Source organism: Puma concolor, chromosome D4 (assembly GCF_028749965.1).
Source record: "Puma concolor isolate L17-30 chromosome D4, mPumCon1.1.hap2, whole genome shotgun sequence".
Classification (NCBI taxonomy): Eukaryota; Metazoa; Chordata; class Mammalia; order Carnivora; family Felidae; genus Puma; species Puma concolor.
This window is the reverse complement of record NC_141679.1, coordinates 57,278,754-57,305,495: the sequence shown is the minus strand read 5'-3', so window position 1 is coordinate 57,305,495 and position 26,742 is coordinate 57,278,754. Positions and strand designations below refer to the sequence as shown.

General features: G+C 40.1%; 2 protein-coding genes across 5 annotated transcripts in view; one reads left to right on the top strand and one right to left on the bottom strand.

Annotated features, from left to right (window-relative positions):
- Positions 1-26,742, bottom strand: part of LOC147574895 (uncharacterized) — a 224,078-nt gene that overhangs the window by 101,718 nt on the left and 95,618 nt on the right. The window contains exon 1 of one of the 4 annotated variants that reach the window (XR_015242807.1): positions 2,165-2,971. The exons of the other annotated variants lie outside the window; for them this stretch is intronic. The gene's annotated coding sequence lies outside the window, so the exon portion shown is untranslated. Of the gene's footprint in view, positions 1-2,164; positions 2,972-26,742 lie in introns of those variants that run through there. 4 annotated transcript variants of the gene reach the window in all.
- The window catches only part of SPATA31F1 (SPATA31 subfamily F member 1), a 34,427-nt gene continuing 11,749 nt past the window's right edge, over positions 4,065-26,742 (top strand). The window contains exon 1 of the mRNA XM_086683408.1: positions 4,065-4,475. Within this exon, the coding sequence (XP_086539534.1) occupies positions 4,473-4,475 (3 nt within the window). The 5' untranslated portion in view covers positions 4,065-4,472. The remainder of the gene's footprint in view (positions 4,476-26,742) is intronic.

The following is a 26,742-nucleotide window of genomic DNA, read 5'->3' as shown; positions in this document are numbered from 1 at the left end:
AGCCAGAGTGATTCGGCATGCTATTTTTAGTTTCCATCTCCATTCACCCTTGTTTATCCAGTACTGCAGCACTGGCTTCAGTCATCCCAGGAAAATATGGCCAAAACAACTGAGTTATTTTGGGGTTTCCAAGGACTGAAACTGAGTCTTCTTGGACTGACCTCAAGAGAATGAGGCATCTAGGAGATCCTGCTACTGCTTAGTATTTAATGAAAGCCCACCAAGCTCTAACATACATGGGGACAAATTATGTCATAATCTTTAGTCTCTGGGGAACCTGGATGAATCTTCATGAAAGGCTACAGTTCTGATTCCCACAGAAGCAGAGCAACAGTTAAGGAACATCCCATGTAAGTGACTGGCTGGTATGACTGCACTTAGCAGGCAGAACTTTACAGCAAGATGGAGAGGCACTCCCTGTTCTCTGCTCCGGACCCATGAAGCAAAGATTCAGTCCTATTTAATGCACTCATTACACCCTGTTTATCAGCATTTATCTGCCGATACTACAAACATTTGTTGAGTGCAACCTAGTATGTGTCAGGCACACATAAGCCTCATAATAAATGTTAAAATAAACAAACAAAACCTCACTCAGGCTGTAGAATGCAGCATGAGTATGTGTGTGTAGCATGCATAAGTGGAAGACCTTTTTAAAAAGGTGTTCATAAGCTAAATCTTGAAAGATGAGTAAGAGTTTCTGCAATGGATAAAGAACAATCATTCCAGAAGGAAGTAAATGCACACAGAAAGGTAGGCATATAGATGTAAAGAGACCCATTGTGGCTCAGATAGTATGAAACCAGACTGGGTGCTGGGTAGAAATAGGCAAGGAAACCTACTTTCACATATAATTATTTATCATTAGTCCAAGGAATTGATTGGAAATAGCATGGTTAAAATTTTTAGAAGGAAATACTCTATGTACTTGGATTTCAGGAATTAAAAATGAACTGACCTAGAAAACTGAATTTCCTGAGGCTAGTGTGGTAGGTAGCCTCTCAGATGGCTCCTGTTGAGCCCTGCCTCCTGATATCCATGGCATTGTATAATCCCCTCCTGAGTACCTTGGTTCTGACCAATAGATTATAGCAGCATTGTGGGGTATCACCTTCCATGATTAGGTGACAAAAGATTATTACTTCCATCTTGCTAGCCAGCTCTCTCTATTGCCTTCTTAATATGCACACTTTTATGAATTAAGCTGTCATACTGGAGAGGCCCACATGCTGAAGTACTGAAGGTGACCTGTGGCACACAACTAGTGGGGAACTAAAGCTCTAAGTCCAAAAGAGCCTGATGAATTAAATTCTTCCAACAACCACTGAGTGAGCTTGGAAGCAGGTCTATGGTTGAAACTTTGGATGAGACTGCAGACTCTTGGCTGACACCTCGATTTTGACCTTATGAGAGACCATGAGGCAGAGGATCCAGCTAAGCGATTCCTGACCCATAGATACCATGAGATAATAAATAGTGCTGTTGGAACTGACTAAGTTTTAGATTAATTTGTTATGCAGCAATAGTAATAAAAACTCTGATAAGTTCCAGGACTTTCAATGTATGCACTGCAATAAGGTAAAGGCCTTGGGACACAAACATTCCTGTCCCTCACCAATTCTCTGGTGATGTGTTTAAGTCCTTTCCTCTTTTTTAAAATTGGGTTTTTTGGGGTGGGAAAAATTGAGTTGCTTGCTTTCTTATTATTGAGTTTAAGAGTTCTTTATATGGGGGGAGGAGCCAAGATGGCAGAAGAGCATGGAAGTCTTTTGTGTGTCTCATATCCATGAAATACAGCCAGACCAACACTAAACCATCCTACACACCTAGAAAACTGATTGGAGGATTAACACAACAATCTGCACAACCTGAACCACAGAATTCAGCAGGTACGCATTATGGAGAGCCGAACTTGGGGAGCAAGAAGCCACGAAAGATAGGGAACCACTTTTGTGGGTGGTGAGGACAGAGACTGGGGGCGGGGCGGGGGGGGGAGATTCCGGGAAAAGCGCCCTTCCCCAAAAGCAGCTGGAGAGAAAGTGGAAAATTGGAAACAGCTGCAGGGACTAAACTAAAAAGGGATAAAGGAGAAAGGAGAGGGTTTAAATTCCATTAAGACTGTAAACAAGGGGAACACAAAGGCTGCAACTCTGCAGCTCAATACCTGGCGGTGCTCTGCCGGGAAGGGTGAATCCCCAGGAACAGAGTGGGGTCCAGCAGGTTCTCAGGCCACACGGGGAAAAGCAGTTCCACTGATGGAAGGACATTTGGTAGAGACTGTTGAAGCCACCTGGTCCCAGCAGACCCCAGAAGGTGGCCACATTCACTGGTGCTGGGGCAAGGTCATTAAGGGTGAAGCCTGGTGCCAGATGTGTGTTGTGATTTTCCATAATCCATGAAACGCTGCTGCTACAGTGTCTGGCAAACATTTTCTTGGGCGGGCTGGCACCTGGCCAGAGTCTCGGGGCACCAGCAACAACAGGGTCCAGCGGGCGTTCCTGGGTACAGCCGATATTCGGCCATTGCTCAGTGAGACCCTCCCACAGAGGGGTGGAACGGGTCAAAGCCGCAGTCCTTCAGAAGTAAGGGGCCAGGGAAAACAGTCACATCTGAGACAAAACTTGGGAGAGAGTTACTGCCTGGGGCCTGGTCACACACAGTGAAAAAGCAGGGAGTGGATGAGAGCTGAAGACAGAGGACTGGTGCCTGACTGCTGATCTGGGAGAACAGACTGGGGTAGCTGGGTGGGGCCAGTTTCACGCTCCCACGCATGCGCATACGCACCTACAAGCTCTGCAACAATCCACCCCAGTAGGCTACCAGCGCCATCTAGTGGAGAACAGAGCTGTTACACTGAGCTCCACCCAACTGGGCCAACTTCGCTCTTCAAAAACACAAACCTCACCACCAGCTTAGTTTATGGACTATAAAGAGCTACACAGATTGACTTCTAGGGGGAAATGAAGCAATTTCAGTCCTACTTCAATCTGTGAGCAGGTTCATCGATTCAATTTTCTTTCTTTTTTCTTTTTCTCTTTTACAATTCTTTTCTTTTTCTTGAATACAGAAAAATTCATTTTTATTTTCAATTTTTAGTAAAAATATTTTTGTTTAATTTTTATTACTATATTTTTTACTTTTGTGTAAAGTTTTTCAAATTCTACTTTACTTCCATCATTTTATTTTAGTCTACTTCAGTGTATTCACCTTTTCAAATTTTCAAACAACATCCTTTTTTCTTTTTCTTTTTTCTTTTTCATTTCTTTTCTTTTTCTTGAATGCAGAAAAAGAAAAACTTCATTTTTACCTTCAATTTCTATTAAAGATATTCTTATTTAATTTTCATTACTATATTATTGGCTTTTATGTAAATTTTTTCAAATTCTATTTTACTTCCATCATGTTATTTTAGTCTACTGCAGTGTATTCACTTTTTCAAATTTTCAAATGATTTCTTTTCTTTTTTATTCTCTCTTTTTGTCTCTTTTTTCTTTTTCATTTCTTTTCTTGTTTCTTAAATACAGAAAATGAAAAAATTCATTTTATTTTTAATTTTTATTAAAAATATTTTTCTTTAGTTTTTTTTCTACTATATTCTTTACTTTTGTGTATATTTTTTCAAATTCTATTTTACCCCCATCATCTCATTTCAGTCTACTTCAGTGTATTCATTTTTTTCAAATTCTCAAACGATTTCCTTTTTTTTCTCCCCCCCCCCCTTTTTTCTCTAATCTGTCAAACCACTTTCAACACCCAGACCAAAATACACCTAGGATCCAGCATCATCTATTTAATTCTTGTAAAATCGAGTTTTAAAATCCAGTAAAGAAATGGGCAAAAGACATGAATAGACATTTCTCCAAAGAAGACATACAGATAGCCAAAAAACACATAAAAAATGCTCAAGTTCACCCATCATCAGGGAAATACAAATCAAAACCACAATGAGATACCATCTCACACCTGTCCGAATGGTCAACATTAATGTCAGGCAACAACAGATGTTGGCGAGGATGCGGAGAAAGAGGATCTCTTTTGCACTGCTGGTAGGAATGCAAACTGGTGCAGCCACCCTGGAAAACAGAATGGAGGTTCCTCAAAAAATTAAAAATAGAACTACCCTACGACCCAGTAATTGCACTACTAAGTATTTATCCACAGGATTCAGGTGTGCTGTTTCGAAGGGACACATGCACCCCCATGTTTATTTTTTTAAATATGTTTAACGTTTATTTATTATTGGCAGACAGAGAGAGACAGAGCATGAGCATGGGAGGCGCAGAGAGAGGGAAGACACAGAATCCGAAGCAGACTCCAGGCTCCGAGCTGTCAGCACAGAGCCCGACGCTGGGTTCAAACTCACAAACTGCAAGATCATGACCTGAGCTGAAGTCGGACGCTCAACCGACTGAGCCACCCAGGCGCCCCTGCACCCCCATGTTTATAGCAGCACTATCAACAATAGCCAAAGTATGGTAAGAGCCCAAATGTCCATCGATGGATGAATGGATAAAGAAGATGTGGTATGTATGTATGTGTACACACACACACACACACACACACACACACACATACACACACACACACACACACACACACACACACACACACACAATGGAGTATTACTCGGCAATCAAAAAGAATGACATCTTGCCATTTGCAACTATGTGGATGGAACTGGAGGGTATTAAGCTAAGTGAAATTAGCCAGTCAGAGAAAGACAAATATCTATGACTTCACTCATATGATGACTTTAAATACAAAACAGATGAACATAAGGGAAGGGAAACAATATAAAAACAGGGAGGGGGACAAAGCATAAGAGACTCATAAATATTGAGAACAAACAAAGGGTTACTGGAGGAGGTATGGGAGGGGAGATGGGCTAAATGGGTAAGGGGCATTAAGGAATCTACTCCTGAAATCATTGTTGCACTATATGCTAATTTAGATGTCAATTAAAAAATTTGGGGGGTACGTCAGGCTCTGGGCTGATGGCTCAGAGCCTGGAGCCTGTTTCCGATTCTGTGTCTCCCTCTCTCTCTGCCCCTCCCCCGTTCATGCTCTGTCTCTCTCTGTCCCAAAAATAAATAAACATTGAAAAAAAAAATTTGGGGGGGATGCAAGCTGGTGCAGCTGCTCTGGAATACAGTATGGGGTTTCCTCAAAAAACTAAAAGTAGAACTACCCTACGACCCAGAAATTGCACCACCAGGCATTCATCCATGGGATACAGGTGTGCTGTTTTGAAGGGACAAATGTACCCCCATGTTTATAGCAGCACTATCAACAATAGCCAAAGTATGGAAAGAGCCCAAATGTCCATCGATGGATGAATGGGTAAAGACGATGTGGTATATACATATACACACACACACAATGAAGTATTACTCATCAATCAAAAAGAATGAAATCATGTCATTTGCAACTACGTGGATAGAACTGGAGGGCATTATGCTAAGTGAAATTGGTCAGTCAGAGAAAGACAAAAATAATATGACTTCACTCATATGAGACAAAACAGATGAACATAAGGGATGGAAACAAAAATAATGTAAAAGCAGGGAGGGGGACAAAAGAGAAGTGACTCATAAATATGGAGAACTGAAGTTTACTGGAGGGGCTGTGGGCGGGGGGATGGGCTAAATGGGTAAGGGGCGCTAAGGAATTTACTCCTGAAGTCAATGTTGCACTACATGCTAACTAATTTGGATTTAATTTTAAAAGATAAAAAATAAAATTAAAAAATATATATGTATAAGTAAAATGTATGACAATAATACCAACAGGCATGGAATGGAGAAATAGAAATATACTATTATAAACTTCTCATACATGAAGTGGTATAATATCACTTGAAGGTAGTTGGTAATAAGTTTAGAGTTAAACTGTAAACCCTAACAAAGCCACCAAAATAACAAAAACATATTTATAGAAAATCAAATGAGATAAAATGGAATCATAGGAAACACTGAATTTAAAAGAAGGCAGAAGAAAAGAGGGAAAATGGAACAAAGAACACAGAACATGAATAGCAAGATGATAAACTTAAACCCAACCATATAAATAATAACAATCCCAATAAAAAAGCAGAGGTTGTGTGATTGACAAAGCAAGACAGAATTGTTACCTGCCTATAAGAAACAAAATTTAAATATAAAGATGCAAATATGTTAAAAGGATAGAAAAAGATATACTGTGCTAATCCTAATAAAAATAAATCTGCAGTGGCCATATTAATATTAGATAAAGATTTCAGAACAAAGAGATGGCCAGAGATGAAAGTGATTTCATAGTGATAAATGAATTAATCAAGAGAACATAACAATCCTAAACATTTATGCTCCTAATAACACAGCTACAAGATAAGTAAAAAAAGGACTGAAGGAGAAATAAATCTGTTATATTCAGAGATTTCAGTAACCATTTCTCAATAACTGATAGAATAACTAAAGGAGGGGCGCCTGGGTGGCGCAGTCGGTTAAGCGTCCGACTTCAGCCAGGTCACGGTCTCGCGGTCCGTGAGTTCGAGCCCCGCGTCGGGCTCTGGGCCGATGGCTCGGAGCCTGGAGCCTGTTTCCGATTCTGTGTCTCCCTCTCTCTCTCTGCCCCTCCCCCGTTCATGCTCTGTCTCTCTCTGTCCCAAAAATAAATAAACGTTGAAAAAAAAAAGAATAAAGGAAAGTCAATAAAATATAATAGCCTTGAACAATGCTACCAATTAATATAAATGGCATTTATAGGAACATTTCACCCATTAACAGCAGAATACATGTTTTCTTGAAGTGCACATGAAAGATTTACCAAAATAGAAAATATTCTGTCATAATGAAAATCTCAATAACTTTAAAAGAATTCGAGTTCTACAAAATATGTTCTCTGAACTCCCTTCAGACATAACTTGAATCGATCTTCTGCATGACATATCATAGTGAAACTGGCAAAATACAAGGATAAAGAGAAAATTCTGAAAGCAGCGAGGGATAAACGTGCTCTAACATATAAAGGGAGACCTATAAGACTCGTGACCAATCTCTCTTCTGAAACTTGGCAGGCCAGAAAGGAATGGCAGGAGATCTTCAATGTGATGAACAGGAAAAATATGCAGCTGAGAATCCTTTATCCAGCAAGTCTGTCATTTAGAATAGAAGGAGAGATAAAGGTCTTCCCAAACAAACAAAAACCGAAGGAATTCGTCACCACTAAACCAGCCCTACAAGAGATCCTAAAGGGGATCCTGAGAGACAAAGTACCAGAGACATCGCTACAAGCATAAAACATACAGACATCACAATGACTCTAAACCCATATCTTTCTATAATAACACTGAATGTAAATGGACTAAATGTGCCAACCAAAAGACATAGGGTATCAGAATGGATAAAAAAAAAAGACCCATCTATTTGCTGTCTACAAGAGACTCATTTTAGACCTGATGACACCTTCAGATTGAGAGTGAGGGGATGGAGAACTATTTATCATGCTACTGGAAGTCAAAAGAAAGCTGGAGTAGCCATACTTATATCAGACAATCTAGACTTTAAATTAAAGGCTGTAACAAGAGATGAAGAAGGGCATTATATAATAATTACAGGGTCTATCCATCAGGAAGAGCTAACAATTATAAATGTCTATGCACCGAATACGGGAGCCCCAAAATATATAAAACAATTAATCACAAACATAAGCAACCTTATTGATAAGAATGTGGTAATTGCAGGGGACTTTAACACTCCACTTACAGAAATGGATAGATCATCTAGACACACAGTCAGTAAAGAAACAAGGGCCCTGAATGAGACATTGGATCAGATGGACTTGACAGATATATTTAGAACTCTGCATCCCAAAGCAACAGAATATACTTTCTTCTCGAGTGCACATGGAATATTCTCCAAGATAGATCACATACTGGGTCACAAAACAGCCCTTCATAAGTATACAAGAATTGAGACCATACAATGCATACTTTCAGACCACAATGCCATGAAGCTTGAAATCAACCAAAGGAAAAAGTCTGGAAAACCTCCAAAAGCATGGAGGTTAAAGAACACCCTACTAAAGAATGAGTGGGTCAACCACGCAATTAGAGAAGAAACTAAACAATATATGGAAACAAACGAAAATGAAAATACAACAATCCAAACGCTTTGGGATGCAGTGAAGGCAGTCCTGAGAGGAAAATACATTGCAATCCAGGCCTATCTCAAGAAACAAGAAAAATCCCAAATACAAAATCTGACAGCACACCTAAAGGAAATAGAAGCAGAAGAGCAAAGGCAGCCTAAACCCAGCAGAAGAAGAGAAATAATAAAGATCAGATCAGAAATAAACAATATAGAATCTAAAAAAACTGTAGAGCAGATCAATGAAACCAAGAGTTGGTTTTTTGAAAAAATAAACAAAATTGACAAACCTCTAGCCAGGCTTCTCAAAAAGAACAGGGAGATGACCCAATCGTGAATGAAAATGGAATTATTACAACCAATCCCTCAGAGATACAAGCAATTATCATTGAATACTTTGAAAAATTATATGCCAACAAACTGGACAACCTGGATGTAATGGACAAATTCCTAAACACCCACACGCTTCCAAAACTCAATCAGGAGGAAATAGAAAGCTTGAACAGACCCATAACCAGCGAAGAAATTGAATCGGTTATCAAAAATCTCCCAACAAATAAGAGTCCAGGACCAGATGGCTTCCCAGGGGAGTTCTACCAGACGTTTAAAACAAAAATAATACCTATCCTTCTCAAGCTATTCCAAGAAATAGAAAGGGAAGGAAAACTTCCAGACTCATTCTATGAAGCCAGTATTACTTTGATTCCTAAACCAGACAGAGACCCAGTAAAAAAAGAGAACTACAGGCCAATATCCCTGATGAATATGGATGCAAAAACTCTCAATAAGATACTAGCAAATCGAATTCAACAGCATATAAAAAGAATTATTCACCATGATCAAGTGGGATTCATTCCTGGGATGCAGGGCTGGTTCAACATTCGCAACTCAATCAACGTGATACATCACATTAATAAAAGAAAAGAGAAGAACCATATGATCCTGTCAATCGATGCAGAAAAGGCATCTGACAAAATTCAGCAGCATTTCTTAATAAAAACCCTCGAGAAAGTCGGGATAGAAGGAACATACTTAAGAGCAAAAAGCCATTTATGAAAAGCCCACAGCTAACATCATCCTCAATGGGGAAAAACTGAGAGCTTTTTCCCTGAGGTCAGGAACACGACAGGGATGTCCACTCTCACCGCTGTTAACACAGTGTTGGAAGTTTTAGCATCAGCAATCAGACAACAAAAGGAAATCAAAGGCATCAAAATTGGCAAAGATGAAGTCAAGCTTTCACTTTTTGCAGATGACATGATATTATACATGGAAAATCCGATAGACCCCACCAAAAGTCTGCTAGAACTGACACATGAATTCAGCAAAGTTGCAGGATACAAAATCAATGTACAGAAATCAGTTGCATTCTTATACACTAACAACGAAGCAACAGAAAGACAAATAAAGAAACTGATCCCATTCACAATTGCACCAAGAAGCATAAAATACCTGGGAATAAATCTAACCAAAGATGTAAAAGATCTGTATGCTGAAAACTATAGAAAGCTTACGAAGGAAATTGAAGAAGATATAAAGAAATGGAAAAACATTCCGTACTCATGGATTGGAAGAATAAATATTGTCAAAATGTCAATACTACCCAAAGCTATCTACACATTCAATGCAATCCCAATCAGAATTGCATCAGCATTCTTCTCGAAACTAGAACAAGCAATCCTAAAATTCATATGGAACCACAAAAAGCCCCGAATAGCCAAAGTAATTTTGAAGAAGAAGACCAAAGCAGGAGGCATCACAATCCCAGACATTAGCCTCTACTACAAAGCTGTAATCATTAAGACAGCATGGTATTGGCACAAAAACAGACACATCGACCAATGGAATAGAATAGAAACCCCAGAACTAGACCCACAAACGTATGGCCAACTAATCTTTGACAAAGCAGGAAAGAACATCCAATGGAAAAAAGACAATCTCTTTAACAAATGGTGCTGGGAGAACTGGGCAGCAACATGCAGAAGGTTGAAACTAGACCACTTTCTCACACCATTCACAAAAATAAACTCAAAATGGATAAAGGATCTGAATGTGAGACAGGAAACCATCAAAACCCTAGAGGAGAAAGCAGGAAAAGACCTCTCTGACCTCAGCTGTAGCAATCTCTTACTTGACACATCCCCAAAGGCAAGGGAATTAAAAGCAAAAATGAACTACTGGAACCTTATGAAGATAAAATGCTCCTGCACAGCAAAGGAAACAACCAACAAAACTAAAAGGCAACCAACGGAATGGGAAAAGATATTTGCAAATGACATATCGGACAAAGGGCTAGTATCCAAAATCTATAAAGAACTCACCAAACTCCACACCCGAAAAGCAAATAACCCAGTGAAGAAATGGGCAGAAAACATGAATAGACACTTCTCTAAAGAAGACATCCGGATGGCCAACAGGCACATGAAAAGATGCTCAACGTTGCTCCTCATCAGGGAAATACAAACCAAAAGCACACTCAGATATCACCTCACGCCAGTCAGAGTGGCCAAAATGAACAAATCAGGAGACTATAGATGCTGGAGAGGATGTGGAGAAACGGGAACCCTCTTGCACTGTTGGTGGGAATGCAAATTGGTGCAGCCACTCTGGAAAACAGTGTGGAGGTTCCTCAGAAAATTAAAAATAGACCTACCCTATGACCCAGCAATAGCACTGCTAGGAATTTACCCAAGGGATACAGGAGTGCTGATGCATAGGGACACTTGTACCCCAATGTTTATAGCAGCACTCTCAACAATAGCCAAATTATGGAAAGAGCCTAAATGTCCATCAACTGATGAATGGATAAAGAAATTGTGGTTTATATACACAGTGGAGTACTACGTGGCAATGAGAAGGAATGAAATATGGCCCTTTGTAGCAACATGGATGGAACTAGAGAGTGTTATGCTAAGTGAAATAAGCCATACAGAGAAAGACAGATACCATATGGTTTCACTCTTATGTGGATCCTGAGAAACTTAACAGAAACCCATGGGGGAGGGGAAGGAAAAAAAAAAAGAGGTTAGAGTGGAAGAGAGCCAAAGCATAAGACACTCTTAAAAACTGAGAACAAACTGAGGGTTGATGGGGGTTGTGAGGGAGAGGAGGGTGGGTGATGGGTATTGAGGAGGGCACCTTTTGGGATGAGCACTGGGTGTTGTATGGAAACCAATTTGACAGTAAATTTCATATATTGAAAAAAAAAGAAAGTGGCTTGATAGATTAGAGAAAAAAGGGGAAAGAAGAAAAAAAAGGAAATCATTTGACAAGTTGAAAAAATGAATACACTGAATTAGACTAAAATGAAATGATGGAAGTAAACTAGTATTTGAAAAAATTTACACAAAAGTAAAAAATAGAAAAAAATTAAAGAAAAATATTTTTAATAAAAATTGAAAATAACAATGAATTTTTCTCTTTCTGCATTCAAGAGAAAGAAAAGAAACAATAAAGAGAAAAAAGAAGAAAAAAGAAAAGAAAAGAAAGTAAATTGAATAGATGGACCTAACAGACTGAAATACGCTGAAATTACTTCGTTTTCCCCTAGAAGTCAGACTATGAAGCACCCTATATTCCATAAACTAAGCAGACAGTCAGACTTCTGTTCTTGAAGAGCAAGGTTGGGCCCGTTGGGCGGGGCTTAGTGTAACAGCTCCATTCTCCACTAGATGGTGCTGCTAGCTTACTGGGATGGATTGTTGTGGTGCTTGTAGGTGCGTATGCACATGCACGGGAGTGGTGAAAATGGCAGCACCCAGCTACCCAGTCTCTAGTATCAGAACTCTGTTCGCCCTGATCAGCAATCGCACCCCTGTGCTTTGTCTTCAGCTTTTGTCCACTCCCCTCTTTTACACTACCCGTGACCAAACCCCAGGTAGTACCTCTCTCCTGAGTTTTGTCTCAGATAAGGCTGTTTCCCTGGCCCCTTACTTCTGAGGGACTATGGCTTTGTCCTGTTCAGCCCCTCTGCGGAGGGGCTCACCAAGCAATGGCCGAATGCTGGCCACACCCAGGAAAGTTTGCAGGACTGTGCTGCTGCTGAAGCCCAGAGATTGCGGCCAGGTGCCAGCCCGCCCCAGAAAAAGTTTGTGAGATAGTGTAGCAGCAGCTTTTCGGGGATTATGGAAAATCACAACACACATCTGGCACCAGGCTTCACCCTTAGCGACCTTGTTCCAGCACCAGCAAATGCAGCTGTTCTCTGGGGTCTGCTGGTCCCAGGTTGTCTCACAACATCTACCAAATGTCCTTCCAGCAGTGGAATGGCTTCTCCCCATGTGGCCTGAGAACCTCTCTGACCCCACTCTGAGAACTCTCTGCTCTTGAGGATTCACCCTTCCCACCAGAGCACCTCCAGGTATCGAGCTGTGGAGTTGCAGACTCTCTGAGCTCCCTCTGTTCATAGTCTTAATGGAATTTAAACCCTCTCCTTTCTCCTTTCTCCCTTTTTAGTTTAGTCCCTGTGGCTATTTCCAACTTTCCACTTTCTCTCCAGCTGCTTTCGGGGAGGGTTGCTTTCGCCATATTCTCCCCACCGTCTCTGTCCTCTCTCCCCAAGTTCTGCACGCAAAAGCACATCCCTGCCCTCCGCAGCTTCTCTCTCCCCAAGTTCACCTCTCTGCACCTTGTACCTGCTGAACTCTGTGGTTCAGGTTGTGCAGACTGTTGTGTTAATCCTCAGGTCAGTTTTCTAGGTGTGCAGGATCGTTTAGTGTTGGTCTGGCTGTATTTCATGAACGTGAGACACACAAAAAACTTCCATGCTGTTCCACCATCTTGGTCCCCTCCCCTCTTATACATATATTTTCATTTTATTTTTTTAACTTTAATTTTAATTTTAATTTTTTAATTTACATCCAAGTTAGTTAGCATGTAGTACAATAATGATTTCAGGAGTAGAATCCAGGGATTCATCCCCTATGTTTTACATATATATATTTTTTTCAACGTTTATTTATTTTTGGGACAGAGAGAGACAGAGCATAAATGGGGGAGGGGCAGAGAGAGAGGGAGACACAGAATCAGAAACAGGCTCCAGGCTCTGAGCCATCAGCCCAAAGCCTGACGCGGGGCTCGAACTCACGGACCGTGAGATCGTGACCTGGCTGAAGTCGGACGCTTAACCGACTGCACCACCCAGGCGCCCCTTACATATATTTTTAAATGAACAGCATATTATTGTTATTTCTGTTCAGTCACTTATCTTTAATGAGATATAAATAACAGGAAAATATATGTTTACCTGTATTTTTCCATTTGTAGTTCTCCTCATTCCTTTTTATAATTCTTATTTCCATCTGGTATCCATTTTCCTTATGCCTGATTTCTTTTAACATTTCTTATAGGGTGTGGTTCCTGATGACGAGTTCTTTCAGTTTTTGTATACAAGTCTAAAATATTTATTTCACATTTTTAAAAATCATAACTTTGTTGAGATATAATTCATATATCATACCCATTTAAAGTTTACAATTTAGTGGGTTTTAGTATATTTGCAGAGTTGTGCAACCATCACCATAATCAATTTCAGAATTTTTTCATTACTCTAATAAGAAACCCTATAACCATTAGCATTTCCCATCCTCACCTCCTGTTTCCCCTCACTGTCCATGGGCCTAGGAAACTAACATAATATCTATCTATATTTGCCTTTTCTGGACACTTCATATAAATTGAATAATATATTGTCAAATGTATTGTAATAATACAATTGTGGTCTTTGGCGACTGGCTCCTTCACTTAGCATAATGTTTCCACACTTCACCCATGTTGAAGCATATATCAGTACTTTATTTGCTAAATAATATTTCATCTTATGGATATGGCATATTTTATTTATCTGTTCAATTGATGGACCCCTGTGTTGTTTCACTTTATTTAGCTATTATGAATTCCAGTTCAATGATTTAACTTTTTCACTACACTACATCCTTATCACTTTTCTTAGTCATCCTAGGGTCCATGGCCTAGCACTAATATGGTCTTTTTTAAAGCCCCTTGCTTCTCTTTTCTGTCCATAATTCTTGCCTGGTAAAAATCATATTCTGGCCAAACTAAATAATCTCTAGTTCACACAGCTGCTGAATCTTGGAGGAGAAAACCATTTAACAATGCTGACTGGATTCATATTACATTTATTACCAAAATTCTTCCAAGTCAGCCATTTCCCATTCTCACTTTTTTTTTTTTTTAAATCTTTACTTTTTTTTTTTTATATATGAAATTTATTGTCAAATTGGTTTCCATACAACACCCAGTGCTCATCCCAAAAGGTGCCCTCCTCAATACCCATCACCCACCCTCTCCTCCCTCCCACCCCCCATCAACCCTTAGTTTGTTCTCAGTTCTCAACAGTCTCTTATGCTTTGGCTCTCTCCCACTCTAACCTCTTTTTTTTTTTTTTTTTGTTCCCCTCCCCCATGGGTTCCTGTTAAGTTTCTCAGGATCCACATAAGAGTGAAACCATATGGTATCTGTCTTTCTCTGTATGGCTTATTTCACTTAGCATCACACTCTCCAGTTCCATCCACGTTGCTACAAAAGGCCATATTTCATTTTTTCTCATTGCCACGTAGTATTCCATTGTGTATATAAACCACAATTTCTTTATCCATTCATCAGTTGATGGACATTTAGGCTCTTTCCATAATTTGGCTATTGTTGAGAGTGCTGCTATGAACATTGGGGTACAAGTGCCCCTATGCATCAGTACTCCTGTGTCCCTTGGATAAATTCCTAGCAGTGCTATTGCTGGGTCATAGGGTAGGTCTATTTTTAATTTTCTGAGGAACCTCCACACTGTTTTCCAGAGCGGCTGCACCAATTTGCATTCCCACCAACAGTGCAAGAGGGTTCCCGTTTCTCCACATCCTCGCCAGCATCTATAGTCTCCTGATTTGTTCATTTTGGCCACTCTGACTGGCGTAAGGTGATACCTGAGTGTGGTTTTGATTTGTATTTCCCTGATAAGGAGCGACGCTGAACATCTTTTCATGTGCCTGTTGGCCATCCGGATGTCTTCTTTAGAGAAGTGTCTATTCATGTTTTCTGCCCATTTCTTCACTGGGTTATTTGCTTTTCGGGTGTGGAGCTTGGTGAGCTCTTTATAGATTTTGGATACTAGCCCTTTGTCCGATATGTCATTTGCAAATATCTTTTCCCATTCCGTTGGTTGCCTTTTAGTTTTGTTGGTTGTTTCCTTTGCTGTGCAGAAGCTTTTTATCTTCATAAGGTCCCAGTAATTCACTTTTGCTTTTAATTCCCTTGCCTTTGGGGATGTGTCGAGTAAGAGATTGCTACGGCTGAGGTCAGAGAGATCTTTTCCTGCTTTCTCCTCTAAGGTTTTGATGGTTTCCTGTCTCACATTCAGGTCCTTTATCCATTTTGAGTTTATTTTTGTGAATGGTGTGAGAAAGTGGTCTAGTTTCAACCTTCTGCATGTTGCTGTCCAGTTCTCCCAGCACCATTTGTTAAAGAGACTGTCTTTTTTCCATTGGATGTTCTTTCCTGCTTTGTCAAAGATTAGTTGGCCATACGTTTGTGGGTCTAGTTCTGGGGTTTCTATTCTATTCCATTGGTCTATGTGTCTGTTTTTGTGCCAATACCATGCTGTCTTGATGATGACAGATTTGTAGTAGAGGCTAAAGTCTGGGATTGTGATAACTCCTGCTTTGGTCTTCTTCTTCAAAATTACTTTGGCTATTCGGGGCTTTTTGTGGTTCCATATGAATTTTAGGATTGCTTGTTCTAGTTTCGAGAAGAATGCTGGTGCAATTTTGATTGGGATTGCATTGAATGTGTAGATAGCTTTGGGTAGTATTGACATTTTGACAATATTTATTCTTCCAACCCATGAGCAGGGAATGTCTTTCCATTTCTTTAAATCTTCTTCAATTACCTTCATAAGCTTTCTATAGTTTTCAGCATACAGATCCTTTACATCTTTGGTTAGATTTATTCCTAGGTATTTTATGCTTCTTGGTGCAATTGTGAATGGGATCAGTTTCTTTATTTGTCTTTCTGTTGCTTCATTGTTAGTGTATAAGAATGCAACTGATTTCTGTACATTGATTTTGTATCCTGCAACTTTGCTGAATTCATGTATCAGTTCTAGCAGACTTTTGGTGGAGTCTATCGGATTTTCCATGTATAATATCATGTCATCTGCAAAAAGCGAAAGCTTGACTTCATCTTTGCCAATTTTGATGCCTTTGATTTCCTTTTGTTGTCTGATTGCTGATGCTAGAACTTCCAGCACTATGTTAAACAACAGCGGTGAGAGTGGGCATCCCTGTCGTGTTCCTGATCTCAGGGAAAAAGCTCTCAGTTTTTCCCCGTTGAGGATGATGTTAGCTGTGGGCTTTTCATAAATGGCTTTTATGATCTTTAAGTATGTTCCTTCTATCCCGACTTTCTCAAGGGTTTTTATTAAGAAAGGGTGCTGGATTTTGTCAAAGGCCTTTTCTGCATCGATTGACAGGATCATATGGTTCTTCTCTTTTTTTTTGTTAATGTGATGTATCACGTTGATTGATTTGCGAATGTTGAACCAGCCCTGCATCCCAGGAATGAATCCCACTTGATCATGGTGAATAATTCTTTTTATATGCCGTTGAATTCGATTTGCTAGTATCTTATTGAGAATTTTTGCATCCATATTCATCAGGGATATTGGCCTGTAGTTCTCTTTTTTTACTGGGTCTCTGTCTGGTTTAGGAATCAAAGTAATACTGGCTTCATAGAATGAGTCTGGAAGTTTTCCTTCCCTTTCTATTTCTTGGAATAGCTTGAGAAGGATAGGTATTATCTCTGCTTTAAACGTCTGGTAGAACTCCCCTGGGAAGCCATCTGGTCCTGGACTCTTATTTGTTGGGAGATTTTTGATAACCGATTCAATTTCTTCGCTGGTTATGGGTCTGTTCAAGCTTTCTATTTCCTCCTGATTGAGTTTTGGAAGAGTGTGGGTGTTCAGGAATTTGTCCATTTCTTCCAGGTTGTCCAATTTGTTGGCATATAATTTTTCATAGTATTCCCTGATAATTGTTTGTATCTCTGAGGGATTGGTTGTAATAATTCCATTTTCATTCATGATTTTATCTATTTGGGTCATCTCCCTGTTCTTTTTGAGAAGCCTGGCTAGAGGTTTGTCAATTTTGTTTATTTTTTCAAAAAACCAACTCTTGGTTTCGTTGATCTGCTCTACAGTTTTTTTAGATTCTATATTGTTTATTTCTGCTCTGATCTTTATTATTTCTCTTCTTCTGCTGGGTTTAGGCAGCCTTTGCTCTTCTGCTTCTCTTTCCTTTAGGTGTGCTGTTAGATTTTGTATTTGGGATTTTTCTTGTTTCTTGAGATAGGGCTGGATTGCAATGTATTTTCCTCTCAGGACTGCCTTTGCTGCGTCCCAAAGCGTTTGGATTGTTGTATTTTCATTTTCGTTTGTTTCCATATATTTTTTAATTTCTTCTCTAATTGCCTGGTTGACCCACTCATTCGTTAGTAGGGTGTTCTTTAACCTCCATGTTTTTGGAGGTTTTCCAGACTTTTTTCTGTGGTTGATTTCAAGCTTCATAGCATTGTGGTCTGAAAGTATGCATGGTATGATTTCAATTCTTGTAAACTTATGAAGGGCTGTTTTGTGACCCAGTATATGATCTATCTTGGAGAATGTTCCATGTGCACTCGAGAAGAAAGTATATTCTGTTGCTTTGGGATGCAGAGTTCTAAATATATCTGTCAAGTCCATCTGATCCAATGTCTCATTCAGGGCCCTTGTTTCTTTATTGACCCTGTGTCTAGATGATCTGTCCATTTCTGTAAGTGGGGTGTTAAAGTCCCCTGCAATTACCACATTCTTATCAATAAGGTTGCTTATGTTTATGAGTAATTGTTTTATATATTTGGGCGCTCTGGTATTCGGCGCATAGACATTTATAATTGTTAGCTCTTCCTGATGGATAGACCCTGTCACTATTATATAATGTCCTTCTTCATCTCTTGTTACAGCCTTTAAAGTCTAGTTTGTCTGATATAAGTATGGCTACTCCAGCTTTCTTTTGGCTTCCAGTCGCATGATAAATAGTTCTCCATCCCCTCACTCTCAATCTAAAGGTGTCCTCAGGTCTAAAATGAGTCTCTTGTAGACAGCAAATAGATGGGTCTTGTTTTTTTATCCATTCTGATACCCTATGTCTTTTGGTTGGCGCATTTAATCCATTTACATTCAGTGTTATTATAGAAAGATATGGGTTTAGAGTCATTGTGATGTCTGTATGTTTTATGCTTGTAGTGATGTCTCTGGTACTTTGTCTCACAGGGTCCCCCTTAGGATCTCTTGGAGGGCTGGTTTAGTGGTGACAAATTCCTTCAGTTTTTGTTTGTTTGGGAAGACCTTTATCTCTCCTTCTATCCTAAATGACAGACTTGCTGGATAAAGGATTCTCGGCTGCATATTTTTTCTGTCTAGCACACTGAAAATCTCGTGCCAATTCTTTCTGGCCTGCCAAGTTTCAAAAGAGAGATCAGTCACGAGTCTTATAGGTCTCCCTTTATATGTGAGGGCACGTTTACCCCTTGCTGCTTTCAGAATTTTCTCTTTATCCTTGTATTTTGCCAGTTTCACTATGATATGTCGTGCAGAAGATCGATTCAAGTTACGTCTGAAGGGAGTTCTCTGTGCCTCTTGGATTTCAATGCCTTTTTCCGTCCCCAGTTCAGGGAAGTTCTCAGCTATGATTTCTTCAAGTACCCCTTCAGCACCTTTCCCTGTCTCTTCCTCCTCTGGGATACCTATTATGCGTATATTATTTCTTTTTAGTGTATCACTTAGTTCTCCAATTTTCCCCTCATACTCCTGGATTTTTTTTATCTCTCTTTTTCTCAGCTTCCTCTTTTTCCATAACTTTATCTTCTAGTTCACCTATTCTCTCCTCTGCCTCTTCAATCCGAGCCGTGGTGGTTTCCATTTTGTTATGCATTTCGTTTAAAGCGTTTTTCAGCTCCTCGTGACTGTTCCTTAGTCCCTTGATCTCTGTAGCAAGAGATTCTCTGCTGTCAGCTATACTGTTTTCAAGCCCAGCGATTAATTTTATGACTATTATTCTAAATTCACTTTCTGTTATATTATTTAAATCCTTTTTGATCAGCTCATTAGCTGTTGTTATTTCCTGGAGATTCTTCTGAGGGGAATTCTTCCGCTTGGTCATTTTGGATAGTCCCTGACGTGGTGAGGACCTGCAGGGCACTTCCCCTGTGCTGTGGTGTATAACTGGAGTTGGTGGGCGGAGCCGCAGTCAGACCTGATGTCTGCCCCCAGCCGACCGCTGTGTCCACAGTCAGACTGGTGTGTGCCTTCTCTTCCCCTCTCCTAGGGGCGGGATTCACTGTGGGGTGGGGTGGCCTGTCTGGGCTACTTGCACACTGCCAGGCTTGTGATGCTGGGGATCTGGCGTCTTAGCTGGGGTGGGTAGGCAAGGTGCACGGGGGCAGGAGGGGCAGGCTTAGCTTGCTTCTCCTTAGGTGATCCACTTCAGGAGGGGCCCTGTGGCAGCGGGAGGGAGTCAGATCCGCTGCCGGAGGTTTGGCTCCGCAGAAGCGCAGAGTTGGGTGTTGGCGCGGAGCGAGCAAGTTCCCTGGCAGGAACTGGTTCTCTTTGGGATTTTGGCTGGGGGATGGGCGGGGGAGATGGCGCTGGCGAGCGCCTTTGTTCCCCACCAAACTGAGCTCTGTCGTCCGGGGGCTCAGCAGCTTTCCTTCCCTTTGTCCTCCAGCCTTCCCGCTTTCCGAGCAGAGCTGTTAACTTATGACCTCCCAGACGCTAAGTCGCGCTTGCTGTTGGAACACAGTCCGTCAGGCCCCTCCGCTTTTTGCAAGCCAGACTCGGGGGCTCTGCTTGGCCGGCGAGCCGCCCCTCCGCCCCGGTTCCCTCCCGCGAGTCCGTGGAGCGCGCACCGCCTCGCCGCCCTTCCTACCCTCTTCCGTGGGCCTCTCGTCTGCGCTTGGCTCCGGCGACTCCGTTCTGCTAATCCTCTGGCGGTTTTCTGGGTTATTTAGGCAGGTGTAGGTGGAATCTAAGTGATCAGCAGGACGCGCGGTGAGCCCAGCGTCCTCCTACGCCGCCATCTTCCCTCTCTCTCTAAATCTTTACTTTTGAAACAGCACTAGGAGTTTTACCATTGATTTATTATCTCTGATATGGTTAGCTATTTCCTGGCTTGGTAGAGACTCTCACTTTCTTTATATCTATACCACTTTCCCCCCCTAACACTCAGGTGAAGAACTATAATTTCATATAGAAAATAAGTATATTTGGAAAAGAAATTTTCTCATTTTCTCATTACAAATTCTACCAAAATTCCTCCTTCTGTATTCACATAATATTCCTTATTCTCTACACTAAACTGCATCAAGTAGTCCCTCCATCTTTCCATCAATTTCTTCCTATCTAGATAATTCTCAACACACAAATATGTAGTAGTACTATCAAATTTCTCCCTTCCTCCCTCCTTCTCTCCCACTGTCCCTCCTTCCCTCCTTTCCCCCCTACACACACACACACACACACACACACACACACACACACACACTTCCCTTTATCCTATACCCTTTCTAGTTACCAAACAATTCTTTTGCAATTCTTTTGTTTTCCCTTTACAGCAAAATTTCTTTAAAATTTGTACTAATTTGCCCTACTTTTTCACTTGTTTGCTGAACCTCCTCTAACCAGGCTTTTTTTCCCCATGGCTCTACAAGAATGGACCTTGTCAGAGTCACAAATGAGTCATATCTTACCAAAATCAATGATCATTTTCTGTTTTATTCTTACTAGGCCTTTCAATAGCATTTGACACAGCTGACTATTCCCCTTACTTTGAAATACTTTCTTCCTAAAGCTTCTGGAAGCCTACACCCTCTTTTTTACTTCAAACTCACCATCCATTCCTTCTGATTTCCTTTTCTGGCTCTTCTTCCTCTACCTGACCTTAAATTGTTTGGCCTGCTTAATTTTCTTTTCTTCTCTAGTTGTACCTTCTCCAAGATTTTATCTGGCCACACAGTTCCAATTATGTCTAGCTACTGACTTTTAAGTTTATATTTCTTTTTTTTTTTTTTTTAATTTTTTTTTTCAACGTTTATTTATTTTTGGGACAGAGAGAGACAGAGCATGAACGGGGGAGGGGCAGAGAGAGAGGGAGACACAGAATCGGAAACAGGCTCCAGGCTCCGAGCCATCAGCCCAGAGCCTGACGCGGGACTCGAACTCACGGACCGCGAGATCGTGACCTGGCTGAAGTCGAACGCTTAACCGACTGCGCCACCCAGGCGCCCCTAAGTTTATATTTCTAGGTGAGACCTCCATCCCCCAAAATCCATATACCCCAAGCCTTTATTTTATCATTAAATAGCACCACCCACCCAATTCCTCAGGCCAATAATAACCTAGAGATATTCCTTAATTCATTCTTTTACCTTAACACACAACATTCAATCCACCAATAGAAGAGTTTCCAAAATACATCCTACATTTCACAACTTCTTACCAAATCTACTGCTAAAAATCCCATCTAAACTCCAACCATGTCTAGTTTGAGCTAGTTACAGCATCCTAATGGTCTCTTGTCTATTCTTGCTCCCCTAAAGTCTTTCCACCAAAAAGCAACTAAAGTGATTTCTAAAGAGCAAAACTGATAATAACTCCCCTAATGTCCTTTATAGCTAATTTTTTCCTCATGCATTGCATTTAGTTGTCTTGTCTCTTACTGTTGGAAGAGTACAGGCCAGTTATTTTGTAGGATATCCCTCCATTTGTCCAATGTTTCTTCATGATTAAAGTTTTGCTTTTTGACCATTATACAACAGAAGTGATACTGTGTTCTTCTCAATGCATTAAAGCAGGAGGCATGTGATTTGATTTGTCCCAATATTGACGATGTTTGATTTGGCTAAGGTGGTTCCTTAACTTGTGGAAAGACACAATGAATCTATGAAAATACTCCTTCCTTCCTCAAGCTTTCACACACTAGCTGGAGCAATTATAGACTTTCTAACATCATCATTCCTTCTATATTTGTAAGTTGGCATTCTTCTATAAGGAACTTTCCTTTCTCTCATATTTATTTATATCAGTATAAACTAATTCTTATTTCATTCCATTCAATATGTTATAATTCATTATTATCAGTCTTTATTCTGATGCTCAAATTGTCCAATACTTGGTCAGTGGCAGCGACTTAAGGTGGCTGCTGTGCCCTTTTGATGTCTTCATGATTCTTTGAGCACTTCTATACTTTATGGCATATGAAGATGTTCAAAGCTAATCTTATAACTTTCGTAACTTTGCCTCACATTTAGAGAATACAGAGGTTTGTTTTTGCACACAGTTAATATATTAGCATCAATAACTCTTTTTTCAAGGATTTTTCTAACCTTTGTTATTGTGGGACTAGAGTGGCCCTTATCTAGGTCTAGAGTGGTCCTATCCTACAGTATGGCCTTTCTGGAGGGCCAATTGAGTGTCCATGATGTCCAGTGACTTCCCCATTGGACTCCTATGTCTAATAGAACTGTGGGGCCTCCAGAAATTCAGTTCAGCTCACACCTCTCTAGCAGCTGTCCTTAACTAGATCTTACAGAATCTCATTCTATACATGTGCAGATTATCATTCAGCCAGAGACTTAAAGGACACACTATCCACATTTCCAGTGCTCAGGTGCAGAAAAACTCAAAAGCCAGAAGGACTTGTCTCTACTTCCAGAGCACAGCAATATAATGGTGCTCTGTTTGGGCCTCGTTCCGGCACTACAGTCCACAAGGTGCCCCCAGGCAAAGCTGGGGCAATTGTGCAGCTTTCCTCATGTGTTTCTTCTGTATAAAAGGCCAAAGTCCACTGTGCCTACTGTCCAAACAATTTGTGCATGTATTTTGTCTAATTTTGTATTTCTTTACAACCAGAGGGATAATGAAGTTCAGTTACTCCATTATTATCTGAAGTGGATTCAACAACTACTCTTCATAGGAATTGTATATAAAATAGAACCCTTAACATGATTACACACTCACTTACATACCCAACAGACACACATACAATTTTTTTTTATTTTAGTTTTTGTTTAAATTCCAGTTAGTTAAAATACAGTGTAGTATTTTGTTTCAGGAGTACAGTTTAGTGATTCAACACTTATATACAACACCTGGTGTTCATCACAACAAGTGCATTCCTTAAGCCCCATCACATATTTAACCATCCCTCTACCCACTTCCCCTCTGGTAACCATCAGTTTGATCTCTATATTTAAGAGTCTATTTCTTGGTTTGCCTCTCTCCTTTGTTTTTTCCCCTTTGCTTGTTTGTTTTTTCTTAAATCCCACAAATGAGTGAAATCCTATGGTATTTGTCTTTCTCTGACTTGCTTATTTCATTTAGCATAATATTGTCTAGCTCCATGCATGTCGTTACAAATGACAAGATTTCATTCTTTTTATGGCTGAGTAATATTCCATTGTGCATACACACACACACATATACACACCACATCTTCTTTAATAATTTTTAAAAATCTCACTGCAATAATCATCAATATCTACATTTTCACTAAAGTCAGGAGCAGGTCAATTCTGTGCTAGCCAATAAAATTAGACAAGGAAAAAAGAGAAATAAAAATTAGAATGAAAGATATAAAAATTATTGTGTTCTGATGATGGAAACCAAAGAAAATAAACTAAAAATTTTAATCCTTTTTATGAAGTTAGTAAATAGAATTGAACAGCACTTATTTACAATAGCAAAAATAAAATAAAAACAGGAATGAATCCTAATTAAAATAGAGCAGGAACCATAGAAAGAAAACTTTACAACTCTGCTGAGACTCTCACTTATAGTCAAGATAGAGTAACAGGGCCACATTTACCCTACTATCTACAGCAAAAACAGAACTAAACAAAATATACAATAGCTCTTAAGACATTAGACACCAAGCAACACATACTAGTGATCACTGAGAGATGGGAAAACAATGAGGTGAGCCCTGCAATGGTGTAAGCTTATGGCCTGGACAAAGTTCTCAGTTTGTGGTATAGTAAGAAGGAGCTCAGGTAGAACTAGACAGTCTATGAGTTGAGAAGATGGAGCTGGAGTCAGAGATGGCCAAGGCATAGTATCTAAGAAGAAAGGGATGGACAGAGAACTCCTGAGATCTGAAGAGGGTCTCCTTCAAGTGTTCAGCAGAGGACTAGTCAGTACATGTATATAAGAAAAGTACCTGAGATAAGATTTTTTTTAAAAACATGAAAAGACAGAAAGGCATAATAGTCAGAGATCACACAGAGGTAGATAGAGTATGTATTCCAACAGATAAAGTAGAAAACTTCAAAATAAATGGGACATTGGATAGAGTATAAACAAAGGCCTTGCCTCGGTAGTAAGTAAAAATTAATCCTGGACTGAATGTTGGTAGGATCTGCCTAATAAGGTTTATAAGGAATACCTGAAAGGATCAAACTGTTTCCAAGTAACTTAACTGAATTATAAAACAAAGCTCAACAATATTTATAGAAAAATGTGGAGACTAGGAAATTCCAAATCCTCACTCTCCCATGGAAACATCAAAAAACAAACAGAAACTGACAACTGTAATAACTTTATAGGAGCTCTGGAAAATAGTCAAAGGTCTGTAGCAACCAAGAAAATGTACAATTAAAAAAATCACATTCAGGGCACCTGGCTGGTTCAGTCAGTTGAGCCTCCAACTTCGGCTCAGGTCATGATCTCACAGTCTGTGAGTTTGAGTCCTGCGTCGGGCTCTGTGCTGACAGCTCAGAGCCTGGAGCCTGCTTCATATTCTGTGTCTCCCTCTCTCTCTGCCCCTCCCCCGTTCATGCTTAGTCTCTCTCTGTCTCAAAAATAAATAAACATTTAAAAAAAATCACATTCGGGGCGCCTGGGTGGCGCAGTCGGTTAAACGTCCGACTTCAGCCAGGTCACGATCTCGCGGTCCGTGAGTTCGAGCCCCGCGTCGGGCTCTGGGCTGATGGCTCAGAGCCTGGAGCCTGTTTCCGATTCTGTGTCTCCCTCTCTCTCTGCCCCTCCCCCGTTCATGCTCTGTCTCTCTCTGTCCCAAAAATAAATAAACGTTGAAAAAAAATTTTTTTTTAAATTAAAAATCACATTCAAAACTGTAGAAATTTTATGTTTTTACTTGCCTTTGCCACACCCCTTCCCCAGTGGGGTAAGGTTTTGATCTAGAGGGAGTGGCAACCCAACCATCAATTCCCTTCCTCAAACCAAAGGAAGCAGAGCAGACTTTATGTGAACATTTGAACCTATCTGGGAGCTGTCTGAAGGGCTGATCTACCTCCCCTAATTTGGAGTTCATGCAGAGAGAAGAAGTAGATGCTACTCATGAATGCTGCAAGGGGACTACAGACCCCATGGACAAAAGATGAGTACAGACATAAAATAGACCATAAAAGTCCCCAAAGATAAGCTGGAGTGAGATTCTTTGAAAGACTGAGACATTTAGAAGCAGCCATGTGTACAAGGGAAATGAAAAAGCCATGATCAGGCCCAGTCAAGACAGGCTTCAGAAAAGACCTGTAAAAACCTTACATTTTTACCTTGAGCTTATCCCTAGGCTCAGAGCATGTCCAGCTAATTAGAAAAGGACTACTCCAGGATAAAGCAAGTCTGCAAAGACTAAGAGAGGTAGCTGTTTTCACAAATGCCCAATTTTCAAAAAAAAAAAAAAAAAGAAAGAAAGAAAGGAAGAAAGAAAGAAAGAAAGAAAGAAAGAAAGAAAGAAAGAAAGAAAAAGAAAAAAAAAGAGAAAACTACAAGGAATACAAAGAAACAGGAGAGTATGGCCCATTTAAAGAAAGAAAACAACATGGTAGGAAGTGTCCCTAAATAAGCACAGGCATTAGACTAACTAGACAAAGATTTTAAAACAACTATCTTTGGGTTGCCTGGGTTGTTAAGCATCTGACTCTTGGTTTTGGCTCAGGTCATGATCTCACAGTTCATGGGATCAAGCCCTGCACTGGGCTCTGCACTGACAGCCTGGAGCCTGCTTGGGATTCTCTCTCTCTCCCACCTCTCTCTCTGCTCCTTTTCTGCTTGTGCACACATGCATATGCTCTCAAAATAAATGTTAAAAAAATCTATCTTTAAATTTTCATTAGCATACAATGAAATATTGGTTTCAGGAGAATTCAGTGATTCATCACTTACATACAACACCCTGTGCTCATCACAACAAATATCCTCCTTAATACCCATCTCCCACCTCCCTCCCTCTATCAAACCTCAATTTGTTCTCTATTGTTAAGAGTCTCTTATGGTTTGTTTCCTTCTCTTCTCCCCTCCCCCTTCCCATATGTTCATTTGTTTTGTTTCTTAAATTCTACATATGATTGAAATCATATAGTATTTGTCTTTCTCTGATTGACTTATTTTGCTTAGCACAGTACATTCTAGCTCCACCCATGTCATTGCAAATGGCAAGATTTCATTCTTTTTGATGGCTGAGTAACATTCCATTGTATATATATACCACATATCATTTTTATTTTATTTATTTTTATTTTTTTTAACCCTTATTTATTTTTGAGACAGAGAGAG